At 32.1% G+C, this 16,013-nt stretch overlaps 1 protein-coding gene and 1 non-coding gene across 2 annotated transcripts; one reads left to right on the top strand and one right to left on the bottom strand.

Moving 5' to 3' along the window:
* Positions 1-5,702: 5,702 nt before the first annotated feature.
* LOC100242273 (probable glutathione S-transferase parC) lies at positions 5,703-11,535 on the top strand. The gene is given in 3 exon segments (XM_019217108.2): positions 5,703-5,727; positions 5,730-6,016; positions 11,191-11,535. Coding segments are annotated over 3 exon segments (657 nt in total).
* Positions 11,536-12,282: 747 nt separating this feature from the next.
* Positions 12,283-12,354, bottom strand: TRNAM-CAU (transfer RNA methionine (anticodon CAU)). The gene has a single exon. It is a non-coding gene; the product is annotated as a tRNA-Met (tRNA).
* Between the last annotated feature and the right edge of the window lie 3,659 nt (positions 12,355-16,013).

The following is a 16,013-nucleotide window of genomic DNA, read 5'->3' as shown; positions in this document are numbered from 1 at the left end:
CCTTTGGTGGGAGACAATAAAGAGAATATATAACAAATAAGTGATGATTTGGAGCAATTTGAGAGGATCTTTTTAAATAAATATTTTTTGGAAGTGGCTAAGCATGCCGAGAATGAATTTTGAGCATCTCATCTAGGGGACCATGATAGTGTTGGAGTATGGGTCTTGTTTTTCTAGATTGTCCAGATTTTCTTTTGACATGACTAGTGAGGAAACAAAGAATGAAAAGATCTTCCAATAGGGATTAAGGCCTGCTATAAAAAAAAAAAAATGGTGGTTCTATTAGCTGTAAGGTACTTTAAGTTAGTCAAAAGAGTCTTGATGGTTGAATAAGATATAGATGAGATCAACAAAATTCGAGACTAGAGGGGAGATAGGAAGGAAAAGCAAAAAATAGGGGAAAAAAAATCCTAGAAGAGGCCTTAGAATCAATAGCAAAGGCAATAATACCAATAGTATGATGGACGTCTATCATTTTATGTTAGGAGTGAATAAGTTGTTTAAAGGGTAGTAACCATTTATGGAGGGTTTGCTCATTGAGAGGTGCATCTTAGACCCAATTTCAACCCTTAACAAAAATGAACCTTACTTTTTCAACTTCCTTAAGTTCAATTGCCTTACTGCCTATCATCCTAGTTACTGTCATCAATGTAGGGAACCAAAACATCTACTACAAGTAGTCAAGCTAGATCATTTCAAGGGTCAAGTGTTAAAGGAAAAAAAAGACAAGAATAAATTAGAGTTTTTGCACTAACCCTAACAAAATTGGAAAACGAGGTCATTTTGGTGGAAAGTATGATTTTAATCCATAGAACTTGGATGCATGTTTTGTTTGATGCGGGTACAAGACTTTTTTTTATCTCTGTGTCTTATGCATAAGCATTAGGGTTGAAAGGGTAGAAAACTTATTATACATTAAGTCTCCTATTGACATGAATTCTAGAGTTGACACAAATGTAAAGGGTGTGTAATCACCTTAGCGATTGGAGTGCTTCAGGTTGATTTGAGGGTTCTAGACATGACTATATATGTTGTTATCTTAGGTATGGATTGGCTAGGAGTTTATATAGAGGTCTTATTGATTATCATCATTGTAAGATAATATTTCGTTTGCTAGATAGATTCAAGATTTGTTTTGCAGGAAGTATTAATTTACCATTTACACTGTCCAATCCATATTATCAATATGTGTTAAGGAAAGGATCAATAAGTTTTCTACCATGTCTCCATAGTAGGAAAAATACCTAAAAGAACATTAAAGAAATTCCAACGATGTGGAAGTTTCATGAGATAATTCTAAATGAACTGTCAAGTTCACCAATGCATAGAGTTTGATTTTTGTATCAACGTATATCCAAGAACAGATCTTATTTCAATGGCACCCTTAACTCCTCTTAAGTTGAAGGAATTGAAAACTTAGCTAGAGAAATTGTTGAATAAAACCCTTATTCGACTAACTACATCACCATGGGGATGTAGGGAAATATGGATTATCCATTCTTTGGCCTTAGATTAGCTAGGTGTATGAAAAACATTCTTTAAGTTTATAGATCTATGCCCGCTCAACGGAAAACATAGGTATCAAAACAACCTTGATATAGAAGAAAAATGTATTACCTTAAATGTAGATATTCCCATATCAATTCTTATAAGAGTAGAAAGCTCTAGATCCACATAAGATCTCGTAAACTCATCTTCTACTCGATGCCTTTTTCTAAATCTTGACATAAAGGGATGGAAAACTCTAAGAGGGTTGTGACTAGTGTTCTCTCTCTCTTTCTCTCTCTCTCAAATGTACAAAAGAAAGAGTGAATGGTAACATCAAGTTCTAACCCCCAAAAGGTGGGTATTTATAAGCTTCTAGTGGGCTTAAGTGTCTTAAGCCCAAATGTTTTCAAAATTGGCTCGTTTGTTGTCTTATTTTTTATGTCCCAAATGTTTTAGTAAATCTAGACTTTTTGGCTTGTTAAAAAATATTTTGAAACTTGGATTGTGTTTCAGACTTCTCAAATATATCAAAGAATTTTTGTTTTTTTGAATAAGTCATCTCCAAGTTTATTAAATAAATTGGTTTTACAAATCAATCATAGTTCTTTGGTTTTTAATTAATTTTGATGTATTTTTCTCTATTCCAGACTTTTTAAATAAGCTTGTAAGCTTTGCTTTTATTCAAAGATCATTTGTCAAGCTTATGAATTAATTCCATCTTCTCATGCTTTCTATTTTGACCTAAGTCTAGAGTTGTGAATTGTTTTTTAGAGTCTAGGTTAATTGGTGCATGTTTGGGCCCCTTGGAATTTTGTAATGTATTCTAGGCATCTTGAGCATGTTGTAGAATTTTTGTTTTGATTTTTATCTCACTTTCATGTTTATTGAATAATTCAATCTTTGCATGACTTGTTGTCCTAACCTGCTTTTGTGCATGAAAGCTTGTGAACTAATTACCTACTTGTAAGGAACACATGACTTGGATTTTTCATGCACGAGAGAGAATTTTTTAGTAGAAAGTTCATGTGTTTCAAGATCTTCTTCATTGACTATATTTGATGTGGGAACATCTAAATCAAAGGTAAAGTTTTCAAAACTGTTGGATTAATTTATTGTTTTAATGTATATATGCTTCTGTTGCTATTAGATCTAGCATCTTAGTATGATAGATGCAAGCACCCTTGCGATCCAAAGCTAGATTGGAATAGATTTTTTTTTCCTTTTTTTTTCTAAATATCCCAACAAATTCCTCTGATAGGGGTCATGTCGCACTACTCAATAGACTACTATTATTGTAGTATCCAACTAATATATACACCAATGGAGAATGACTAGTAGACCACCGTCAATATGTCAAACACTCTCTAGTTATTAGGTACAAGCTAATCAATGTCATGAGGGCTAATTCTAAAGTCTCTTGTGAAGCCGTATAGTTGGGAAACTACAATCAAAGTTCTATAAAACAATACCCAGTACAAGGCCTTTGGGAGACTTCCTTGTTTGAGGTGGAGTCAACAAATATAGTGTGGTATGATCGATATTAATCGTGTTCTTAGTGAAATTTCTTTTAATTAATTTAATAAGAAACTCTATTTTAAACTATTTCTCTCTAAAGCTCAACATATAGTAAGCTAAACTTGGGAGAAATCCCTAGTGCATTGGCTTTTCTAATGGCAGCTTTATTTTTAATATTTTATGCTTTTGGCTAATAATTGTTACTATCTTTTTTATCTTAGTACTGGTGCAAAGTCACTGTGTACAAGGGGTCCTAACATAAATTCACAATCATCTGAGTAAGAAAAGACATAGGAGCATTCCTAGGCACACCACACTCTACTTCAAGAAATTTGAATATTTGGGGAAGATTGATAGTAACTCTAATACATATAAATCAACATTACTAAAGATTAAGAGTTTGTTTAGTAGTAATTTTAGGAAGTGTCTCTAACATTTTTAACATTTAAAAAATTTTATCTTTCAAGTATTAGAAAGACTAGAAACATTTCCTAAAATCATTGTCAAACACACTCTAAAAATGTATTTTAACAATGTTTTTATTTGAAGTGTTTTTAGTAAAAATAAATAAATCTCTAAAAGCGTTTTTAAGAAAATCACCTATTAATTGTTTTTCTATAAAACATTATAAGTGATTTTCCTATACTATAAGTAACTTTCCAATACTATAAGTAACTTTTCAGATTTTTAAAAGTATTTTTAAAATTTTTTCAAACATCTAATTTTTTTTTCTAAAACACTTTCTATCTTAAAAGCGCTTCCTAAAACCCACTATAAGAAAAAAGATATATGGTGACATTTATAATGAGTCACTATAAACATAGGGTGTCACTACAACATAGCGTCACCTTATCCACTGACACCATAGAGAGTACCAATTGGTGACGTATTTGGAAGCGACACCAAAGCAGATAAATGGTGACACATTCAGAAGTGACACCATATATTTTTAGTGATATTTAATTTGATATAGAGTTGTGTGAGATATATAAGGTGTCATATTAAATGCATCACCTTTGAGTTATAGTGTGATGTTAAATGCATCACCTTTGAGCTATGGTGTCGCATCATTGTAAATGATTATAGAAAATATGGTTGTTTTTTGGTTAATTAGCTTGTAGATTTTTGTGATGCTTATTAATAAATAAGATCAACTTGTGTATATTTTGTCCATAAATATAATAATCATATCACATTTAACTTATATTTTCGTAATGCTTATGGATTAACCTGTAATACATTACATCATTTAGTAATATTTGTATGTCAAATGTTCACAAGATGATAGTACATCAAACCCACAGAAACCAAAAAGAAAAGTGAATACACATTAAAATATGATTTGGAAATGTTAAGCATTCCAACATTCATGTATACCGGCATTTCATATGCATAAAACCGGCTAACCATAAAATGACACAAGAGTTGCATCCAAAAACTCAAAATTCTCAACACCAAATAAAGTAACGTTTATGTCCTATAATGTATGGCATAAGAGTCACATCTAAAAATCCAAAATCTTGTTGCCTCTTTTTCCTTTCTTTTTATTCTTCATAATGTCCTCCCAAGAGTGTATACTCGCATTTCATTGTTTAATGAGTTTTAGAGTTCTTATTGAAAATAAAAATTAATCGATGTTATAAAAAATAAACAAATCTAAGTACTAATGTTTTCTTTTTTACTTTTTCCCATTTTGATATAAAAATAGTCCGTAAATAATAAGTAATGTTATACAATACCAATGGAAAATTCATATAACAACTAAGGGACTCACCATGCATGATCATGATAATGATCAACATGATTCATGATTAGTTATAACACCAAAGTAGTTCATTCTCCTCTAATTTCATCAAATTCTAATTGAGAATATGTTTTTTTTATAATCAAAATGAAATCAAATGAGAATAACATTGATATCACAATAATTGGAAGTATGAAACTATGTACAATTCATTAAATAAGTAAAACCTTTAATACAATAATTGTAGAATCAACAAGTATCACTATCAAACGGACTCTAAATAACACTTTAATACACTAGTAGATCAAATCAACATTTTTAGCTAGATCTAGTGTATCCTTTATGAAATGTGAGGCATTTTTCTAGAAAAAGTTCTCACAAGGATTTGTTTTTACTTATTACAAAAAGATAACATACTCTCAACAATGAAGCGCATTGGACATATCCAATATATGGCTACTCCTAAGCAATGATTAGACAAAGTTGAGGCTATTCTCAAACTCATCTATCTATATGACTTTTCCTTTATATAAAGAATTTAGCTTTTATCTAAATTCCGAAGTTCAAATGACATTTTGTATTTATTTTTATTCAAATTTTAAATAAATTCAAATTCATTTAGACTTCAATTAAAATAAAATAAAAAAAGTAACCTAATGTAACCATAAGTTAGATCGATATTTTGCTATAGAACATTCTGAATAAATTTTTAAACATTTCTCCAAAAATTTAGTATTAATAAAAATCAAGGAAATTACAAAATTATTTTTATGTACACTAGAGATAAGGAGAGTTTATGGCCAATGATATATGTGGCTAGAAAAACAATATAGGATGGTAGACCATTCGACCTTAGAACATTCAAAGTTGAAGAGACTTTGTGAATTATTAGATATGGTATAGTAGATCATTCTTCATCCCTTGAACTCCTTTGTATCTTAGCACAGAACCAGAAATGGCAGATGAAATAGTTTTGCTAGATTTCTAGTTAGCGTGTTTGGTATGAGGGTCAAAATTGCATTAGTAGAGAAGGGTATCAAGTATGAAAATAGATAAGAGGACTTGAGAAACAAGAGCCCTCTCCTTCTTGAAATGAACCCAGTTCATAAGAAAATCCTAGTCTTGATCCATAATGGCAAACCCATTTGTGAATCATTGATAATAGTTCAGTATATTGATGAAGTTTGGAATGATAAGTCTCCATTGTTGCCCACTAATCCTTACCAGAAAGATCAAGCCAGGTTCCGGGCTGATTACATTGACAAGACGGTATGTCTCTTCTGCTATTCATTCAAAATTATATGTATCAGCCAGTTTAAGCTCATTTTTGGACAATGAATTCTTGCTTAATCTGAAAATTAATGTTATTTTGCTGCTTACTTTTCATGTCTTTTTAATTAGTGGTGTTCCATAATGTTGATCTATATTATGTGGGATTTCTTTGTGGTTGTCATATCTCTAAGGGTTTGCCTTTTTGTTGTAATACGTGGCTCATATTTAAGCGAAAGACATATGGAGAAAGGGTAGTACGATTCAGGGGTATTTTTGGAATTTTATTCCTAAGGGTTAGTATAAATACCCTTTTATGTAACCCTAATTTGGTACATAGTGAAAGTCATTTTCCTTGTTCCTGTGGACGTAGGCAATTTTCCATACCACATTAAATCTACATGTTCTTTTTTTCTCATTTTTCCTAATTTTTTCACCATAAATTGTTGCACGAATTCCAACAATTGGTATTAGAGCGCCAGGTTCAATTTCTGGGATTTCTTCTATGAAGTTCGATGTGGTCAAGTTCGATGGATCTAGGAATTTCGGCCTATGACAGAGGAGGGTTAATGATCTATTAGTGCAACAAGGTATGGTGAAGGCGTTTTACGGAAAACAACCAAAAAGAATGAATGATGTGGATTGGAAGGATATGGAAGCGAAGGTTGCGACAAGGATCAAGCTTTGTTTGGCTGATGACGTGATGTACCATGTCATGGATGAAGAATCACCGACGACAATCTGGTTGAAATTGGAAAATCAGTATATGTCTAAGTCATTGACGAACAAGTTGTATCTTAAGTAGAAACTGTATGGTCTTAAGATGGCAGAGGGCTCAGATCTAAGCTAGTATGTCAACGTATTCAATCATATCATTAGTGATTTGAAGCAAATTGATGTGAAGTTTGAAGAGGAAGACAAGGCATTGATGTTATTGAATTCCCTTCTTGTTTCTTCTACGTATGAAAATCTGGTTACAACTATGGTGTGAGGTAAATAAACTCTTGATTTGGAGGAGATCACGAGCATTCTTTTAGTATTTAATCAGAGGAAGAAAGCCAATGATTAGAGTTCTCAGGGTAAAGGGCTTGTGGCAAAGAAAAATCAAGAATGTGGGAGAAACAAGTTTCGGAGTGAATCGAGTAATAATAAATCTCAATCTAAATCCAAGAAGAGAAAGGACATACAATGTTATAAGTGCGGAAAAAAGGGGCACATGAAACGAGATTGTCCAGAGAAAAAGAAAGGGGGCTCAGTATTGGAAAATAAAGAGAGTTCATCAAAGTCTATGAATGTAGTGGCAGAAAAAGACTCAAAAAGTGGTAATGGTGACATGCTGTCGGTTTCATCCAGTTCAAATCATCTTACAGATTCGTGGATCTTGGATTCAGCATGCTCTTATTATATGACACCCAAAAAAGATTGGTTTAACACATACAGGTCGGTAAATTATGGTTCTGTTCTGATGGGTAATGACGCTTCATGTAAAGTTGCTGTAATAGGGAATATCATAATTAAAATGTTTGATGGTGTTGTTAAAACGTTGTGTGATGTTAGACATGTACCTGATTTAAGGAAGAATCTGATTTCTTTGGGGACTTTAGACTATAACGAGTTTAGTTACAAATCTACAAGTGGAGTAATGAAAGTGAGCAAAGGTGCTATGATAGTGATGAAAGGTCAGAAACTAGTAGGAAATATTTATAAACTGTTAGGTACCATAATTGTAAGTGGAGTTGCAATCGCAGAGTCTGCGTCAGACAATATAGTTTTATGGCATATGCGGTTAGGGCATATGGGTGAGCGTGGGATGATGGAGCTTCATAAGAGAAATCTGTTGAAGGGTATCAAAACATGTAAACTTGATTTATGCAAGTATTGTGTTTTTGAGAAATAAAATAAAGTGTAGTTCAAGACAGCCACACACAAGACAGAGGGGTTTCTTGACTATGTTCATACAAACATTTGGGGACAAGTAAGGGTAGCATCATTGGGAGGAAATATGTATTTTGTGAGTTTTACTGACGATTACTCACGAAAGGTTTGGGTGTACTTCATGCGACACAAGTCAAAAACATTTGCCAAGTTTAAGGTGTGGAAAGCTGAAGTAGAAAACCAAACATGGAGAAAGATAAAATGCCTTAAGTTAGATAATGGTATAGAGTATACAGATTCAAAGTTCACGGAATTGTGTGAGCAACATGAGATTAAGAGACACTTCACAGTACGCAAGACACCACAACAAAATGGTATAGCAGAAAGAATGAACAGAACGATAGTTGAAAGAGCTCGATGTCTCAAATTGAATGCAGGCCTTGAAAAGAAATTTTGGGCAGAAATAGTGAACATGGCATGTTACTTGATCAATAGGTCACCTAGAGCAGCATTAGATAGGAAAGTAGCAGATGAGGTATGGACAAGCAGTCTAGTAGATTGTTCTGGTTTGAGAGTATTTGGGTGCCCAACCTATGTGCACATTCCTAATGAGGAGAGATCAAAGTTTGATGCGAAGTCTAGACAGTGTATCTTTCTGGGGTATCAGAAATGGGTGAAAGGCTTCAAGCTCTGGGATCCAAAGGCAAATAAGGTGGTGATTAGTAGAGATGTAGTTTTTGATGAGAAACCCATGTTACAGTGTACTCAGAAATGCAAGAAACAGGAACCAGAAAATTGCAGCAGTAATGAGCAGCTGATACATGTGGAATTTGAGACTCATGATATAGAGGATCGAGCTTAGAATACAGGGAAGTCTAGTTTAGAAGATCAACAGCATCATAGTATAGACATAGACAAACACAGATGTACTATTAAGCCACCTACTAGGTATGGTTTTGAAGATTTAGTTTCTTATACATTGATTACTAGTAGTGGGGATCCTACTACCTTTCAAGAGACAATACACAACCAAAAGAAAAGTAAATGGATGAGTGCTATGGTGGAGGAGATTCAGTCTTTGCATGAGAACCAGACATGGGATTCGGTGGAGCTTCTAGAGGGTAAGAGAGCAATAGGATGTAAATGGGTGTACAAGAAGAAATAAGCAATTTAAGAAAAAGAGGGTGAAAAGTTCAAGGCTAGTTTAGTAGCAAAGGGTTACTCACAAAGGAAAGGGATTAACTATGATGAGATCTTCTCTCCCTTGGTCAGACACACATCCATCAGGACAATGTTGGGTTTGGTAGCACATTTTGACATGCAATTGGAGAAAATGGATGTAAAGACAACTTTTCTTCATGGTGATTTGGAGGAGTTGGTCTATATGGTATAGCCAGAAGGGTTTATTCAACCTGGACAAGAACACTTGGTCTGTAAATTGAGGAAATCACTTTATGGGTTAAATTAGTCCCCAAGGCAATGGTACAAGCGATTTGACTCCTACATGATCAGGATTGGCTACAAAAGATGTGAGTATGATTGTTGTTTTTCTATAAAGAGCTTAGATGATGATTAATCGTTTATTTTTCTATTACTCTATGTGGATGACATGTTAATTGCTGCAAAGAGTTTGGTTGAGGTCAATAAGTTAAAGTCTTTGTTGAGTAAGGAGTTTGACATGAAGGATTTAGGTGCAGCCAAGAAGATCCTTGGAATGGAGATTCACAGGGATAAAGCTTCAGGGAGATTATGGTTATCTCAGCATAGCTATGTCAAGAGAATGTTAGAGAGGTTCAAAATGGATAATGCAAAACCAATAAGTACACCTTTGGCAAATCATTTTAGGTTGTCTACTAGTCAATGCCCAAAGACAGATGATGAAGTGAATGACATGTCAAAGGTTCCATATGCAAGTGCAGTGGGATGGTTGATGTATGCTATGGTTTGTACAAGACCGGATTAGGCACATGTTGTTAGTGTGGTGAGCAAGTTTCTATCAAATCTGGGAAGACTGCATTGGGATGCAGTCAAGTGGATTTTTAGATACATAAGGGGTACTACAGACTATGGCATCACGTTCAGCAAACAATAGAGTGATCCTTCAATTAAGAGATAGGTTGATACAGACAGTGCAGGAGACTTGGATGACAGGAGGTCTACCACAGGTTATGTATTCACCCTTGGTGGGGGACCTATTTGTTGGAAGTCTATGATACAGTCTTTAGTTGCACTATCTACTACTAAGTCAAAATATATGGCAATAACTGAGGCTACAAAGGAATCATTATGGCTTACAAGTTTGGTTAAGGAGTTAGGTATTCTACAAGGTGGAGTTCAATTATATTGTGATAGTCAGAGTGCCATTTATTTAGCAAAGAACCAAGTGTATCATGCAAGGACCAAACACATAGATGTGAGGTTTCACAAGATTAGGGAATTGGTTTCTTTTGGTGAATTGTTACTTGAGAAGGTTCACACCTCTGAGAATGCAGCAGACATGTTGACAAAGCCTGTTACCACATAAAAGTTCAAGCATTACTTGAACTTGATTAATGTCTCCAGATGCTAGATAGGAGATACCCTAACCTATTGTCCCAGATGGAGTTATAAGCTATGTTTTTTGTCTCCTAAGGGAGGGGAGGGGGGAGGGAGTTAATATTCGTCAAGGTGGAGATTATTGTAGTATGTGGCTCATATTTGAGCAAAAGACATATGGAGAAAAAGGGGTAAATGCAGGAGCGAAGTGGAGTGACGACATTTGCCATTCAAGCTTGTATTTCTATTGTTGTGGGTGAACGATAGGTTGGGGAGGGTGCGGGAGCAACACCCCCGATGGTACGATTCAGGGGTATTTTTGGAATTTCATTCTTAAGGGTTAATATAAATACCCTTTTATGTAACCCTAATTTGATACATAGTGAAAGTCCTCTTCTTTGTTCCCGTGGACGTAGATAATTTGTCAAACCACTTTAAATCTGTGTATTCTTTCTTTCTCGTTTTCCCTAATTTTTCACCATAAATCGTTGCACGGATTCCAACACTTCCTTTTTTGCCTCTCCTTATCTCCAGAGACATAGAATTCATTAACAAACAAATTTTTTCTAGCTAAAATATTTACCGGACTTGAAGAATTTGGTAATTTTATTATTTGACAATAGAATTTGGCATTTATGGAAATATTGATAGAAGTAGACTCATATCATTATTTTATAAATTACCTTTATTGTTGCAATTCCATGTTCTGTCACTCCGTGTTCTCTTTTATTCTTTTCCTTGATAAGACTGACCGTGAAATGTAGATATACAATCTTGGGAGCAAGTTGATACGGTCAAAAAAAGAAAATCTGGAGATACCCAAGAAGGAATTCATAGAATGCCTTAAGCTGCTGGAAGGAGAGCTTGCAGACAAATCCTACTTCGGTGGTGTAAAGTTGGGATTAGTGGACATTGCTCTGGTGCCATTTTGTAGCAGTTTTTACGCATACGAGACCTTTGCCAACTTCAGCATAGAGGAAGAGTGTCCCAAACTGAACTTATGGGCTAAGAGGTGCATGGAAAAGGAGAGTGTGTCCTCTTCTCTCCCTCACCAGCAGAAGGTCTATGACTTTATTTTGCAGGTGAGAAGACAGTTTGGACTGGAGTAGAGAAAAGTATAATATCAAAGGAAAGTTGTTGTATGAGTAAGCACGAATATTGAGGACCATATAATCTTATCCTTCTTGATGAAAAATGCATCCACCCCTGGGCCATATCAATAATTCATCCTACTTTTCAAACAATGATTCCTGTCGATTGTCTTTACATTCAATGAAGGAGTGCATGGGTATCTGAAACCTTTCTTTGTATGCAACTTGATACTGTCCTTGTTGTAGGAAGGTGAATGACTTGTGGGACATGTGGGAGGCCAAGTCGCGGCTAAACATGAACATGAAATGTGGACTAGGTGTTTTATTTGATAGTGATTGTAGGGAGTTATTTTAGCTTAAAAAAATGTTTCTCAAAAAAATTAGATGTTTGACCAATTAAATTTTAAAAATATTTTTAAAATTTTTAAAAATTATTTAAAATATTAAAAAATCACTTATAATGTTTTTAAAAAAAAATACTTTATGAATGATTCTCTTAACAACACTTTTAGAACAAACGATTTTACTAAAAACACTTTTAATAGAGACACTATCAAATACACTTTAAAAAATAATTACGAATTAAATATATTTTATAAAAAAAATTAATTACATATATATATATAAAATAAAATTTGAAGTGATGTTTTTCCAATAAAATTTAATTATAATTATTTTATTGTTAATTTTTTGGTTTTAACATTTTGTTCAAAGTAGGCTCTTATTATGTTCGGCCAAACAAAAAGGAAAACATCACCCTTTATTTATCAGAGCCAGGTTTCGATCCTGGGACCTGTGGGTTATGGGCCCACCACGCTTCCGCTGCGCCACTCTGATTTATTTGAGAGGTTACTGAAACAAAATATATTTGATTATATTTTCCGTCGTTGAATGTTTTGTTCATATCTGGACGCTGGTTTCTCTCTACACACTAATCCCTTCAGTAAAATTGAAAATTTTGCCACTCTGTTTGGATTAACAATAGAGGGCTCCGTTATTGGCATCTCCTACTCGTCTCTCTTAGAGTAGGGGACGCGGATTAATACTATTTAGGTTGATCTAAGGTAGCCTTAGGTGCTTCTTCCATTTGCTCTATGGGATCGAAAATGTGACGGCATCATCAAGTGTATAATTGGCTTTTGTATCAACCAACTTATTTTCTATAGATAAAATAACCTTCGAGTTAGTTGTCTTTTGGGGCTTTCGATATAGTGGAGTGATAAAAAAAGTGAGTCCGCCATAAATGGTAGGATCAGAGGGACGGTAATCAATAATAATGGAGGTTGTGCTGAGGAGAGTGACACATCCATATCATAATCCATGTCAAGAGTGGTGCAAATGTATGATCGGAGGGACACTAATCAATAATGATGGGGGTCGTGCTGAGGAGGGCAACACGCTCATATCACAATCCACATAAGGAGTGGTGCAAATATATGGTCGGAGGAGCCTCATAGTTTCTGAGGATCTTACTTGTCAATGACCTTTTAAAGATTATATCATATAGCAATGGATCACTTACCATTGAAAAATGCACCATCAATGTTACCTAGGGAGAGGGTAGTTGTTTGAATAAAAAATTCAAAGATGAAAATGTTAGAATGAGATTATATGTATAATTTTCAATATATTACTATTATCTCATCATTTTAATCAAAGTATTTCCTAATCTTTCCAGCCATAGGGACTTGCCAAACCATGGGTTTGACCTAACTCCTAGTTTGCCATGCATTAAGAGTGAATCAATCTACCATGGAGGACATGGATCGTGGGCTAGCAAAGCTTGTTATGGTGTGCAGTGCTGACAAAGGTTGAGCACTGGTGGACTACAAGCACACGCATATTAAGTTAGTTGGCCTTATTGGACCAGTTTCTCCCCTATGATCTAAACGTGTCCATTCATTCCTCCATGGTATGGCCTTTATCCTCTTGGAGCTTAAAAATCCCAGTTAATTAGGGCCCGTTTGGCCATGTTCTCGGATGCTTATTTTTAAAAACTATTTTTAAATTAAATGGCAAAAAATATATTTTTTTAATATTTTTTGAAAATAAGAATGTTTGACAATTATTTTTAAAAATAAAAAGTAGAAAACCTATTTGGATAAGTTGTTTTTAAAAGTAATTTTTGTACTTTGATTTCCTAAAAACATTATAAATTCAATTTATATAATATTAATTAAAGTCAATTCAAATCTTATTAAAAATAAAAATAATTTTTTTATAAATAATTTTTTTTAAAAAAAATAGTTTTTAGTAAAATATGAATAATGATATTATAATAAAATTATAAATTATATTTTTTTTTTAAAATATATATTCGATTTTAGAATATGTTAGAAGATATTAATATCTTTGTAAATTTTTTATTAAAAATAAATAATGAAAAAAATTTAACCTTTTGACATATAAATGTACCAACTCTTTCATTATATGCACACATTTAGTACTCAATTACAAACATAATATTTTAGAACATTTTGATTTAATTTACCATTAATTAGATTAGTTTTTTGAATTCCAAATTATTCTTAAAAATTAAAAGATTCATTAAAGAATTTAAATTATTAATTATATCTTATTTAATTTATAATCTATTTACCTAGTGAGAAATTTAAAAATATAGTTGCATGTAGAAACGATAAAGTCATGACTCAAAACATATTAGATTTGATCTATTTTCTTTTCGTAATTAGATCTATTTTTTAATTTCCAATTATTTAAAAAAAATTAAAGCCCATTAATAAATTCAATATAAAGTGTCGCATAATTTGAAGTTCATTTTTTGGATGAGAAATTTAAAAAAATATATATAATTATGTGTAAAAAATAAATAATAGCCATAATGAAGCAATTTTAATCCATAAATTTATGGTATTAATTGATTCACTATTTAAGTTTTATTACTAGACTTGTTAATGAATCCAATGCATTGAGTCTTGTTTAATTTTGGGTTCATTTACCTAAAGAAAAAAAAAATAATGATTCTATGTAGAAAATAAAAAACAAAGTCGTTTTGGATCAATTTTTATCTATAAATTTTTTATATTAATTGGATCATTATTTCAGTTTTAAGTTATTTTTAAAAATTATTATATTCATTAATAAATCCAACACATTAAGTCTTGCTTAATTTGGAGTTTATTTACTTAGTGAAAAAATTTGTAAAAATGTATTATATGTAAAGAAGAAAATAACCAAGTCATTTAAAACAAATTTTAATCTATAACTTTCTAATATTATTGAGTTCGACTTTTAAATTCTCTTCAAATTAATTTTTAAAATTAATGAACTTTATGCATGAAGTATAGTTTGATTTTGAATTATTTGTTTAATGAAAATTTTTAGAGAAATTAAAAAAAAATAGAAAACTACATGTAATTTAAAGAAATAATATATTTGAAGATTTTTTATATTGGCATTAAATCATAGTGAGAGAAAAAAAAATGATATAATGCTCAATTTTATTTATTTTTTATGTTTTTTTTTTAAATCTTCATGTTTTTCCTTTGTTTTAAAAAACAAATAAAAACAACTTCTACTTATTTTCTAAAAATTGTTTTCTATTTCACTTTGTTTTTTAAAATTGGAAACATAGAACTACAGTCAAATAGTGTTATGAATTTTTAAAAATAATTTTCTATTTTTAAAAAGGAAAAACTGTTTTTTAATCACATGACCAAACAAGGTTTTATTCTCTTTACCTTTTTCACAATTTTCTTTTTTTACATATATTTTTCTTTCTCTCATCCTCTTGGGAGCATGGTCTCTTGAAGATTTATACTTTATACTATTCATTGTAAATCATAAAAGAAAACTTCTAATATCATAAACATGCTTACTTGAATTTAATTAAAATAGAACAATAGGAGTATTCTTTTTAAAAAAAAAATAAAAATAAGATTGAAAATGCTAAGAATTGTCTTCTAAATAATACCATGATTTTGAAAGAAAGGTTGATTTTTATATCAAAATAAAGAAAATTGATTAAATTTTTTAACATATTTATATTTGCTATGTTATTTAATGATTATTTTACCCTAATCAAAGTTGATGTTCAATCAAGTTCATAATGATATTTTTAACAATGAAATCAATTGCCTTTTTAAAGTGAAAATTTTCTTAATTACTCCTTTCATTTTCTTATTTGCTCTATTCGATTTCCAAGAAATAAAGTAAAGAAGTTTTCAAATCACAACAATCCATGACCTCAATCTTTCTCTTAACCGGATAATTTATTGTCCCAATGGCACCAATTGTAGTTGTGATCCCGTCTTTGTCATCAACCTAAAAGGGTTTTCTTTTCTTCCCTTTTCTAGAAACACTTGTACTAGTCAATCTCTTCTTTGTTTTATTTGGTTGTTGAGAAAATGAGAAGAAGATTGAGAATGAAATTTGATTTTTGTGATTGTTGTTGCCTTGGTGTTCAAAGTTTTGAAACTTAAGTCAAATGATTGTTCTTTACTTTGTTTGGTTGTTGAGAAAAGGAAAAGAAGATT

This window comes from Vitis vinifera, chromosome 19, assembly GCF_030704535.1.
Source record: "Vitis vinifera cultivar Pinot Noir 40024 chromosome 19, ASM3070453v1".
NCBI lineage: Eukaryota > Viridiplantae > Streptophyta > Magnoliopsida > Vitales > Vitaceae > Vitis > Vitis vinifera.
This window is presented reverse-complemented; position numbering and strand designations above follow the sequence as displayed.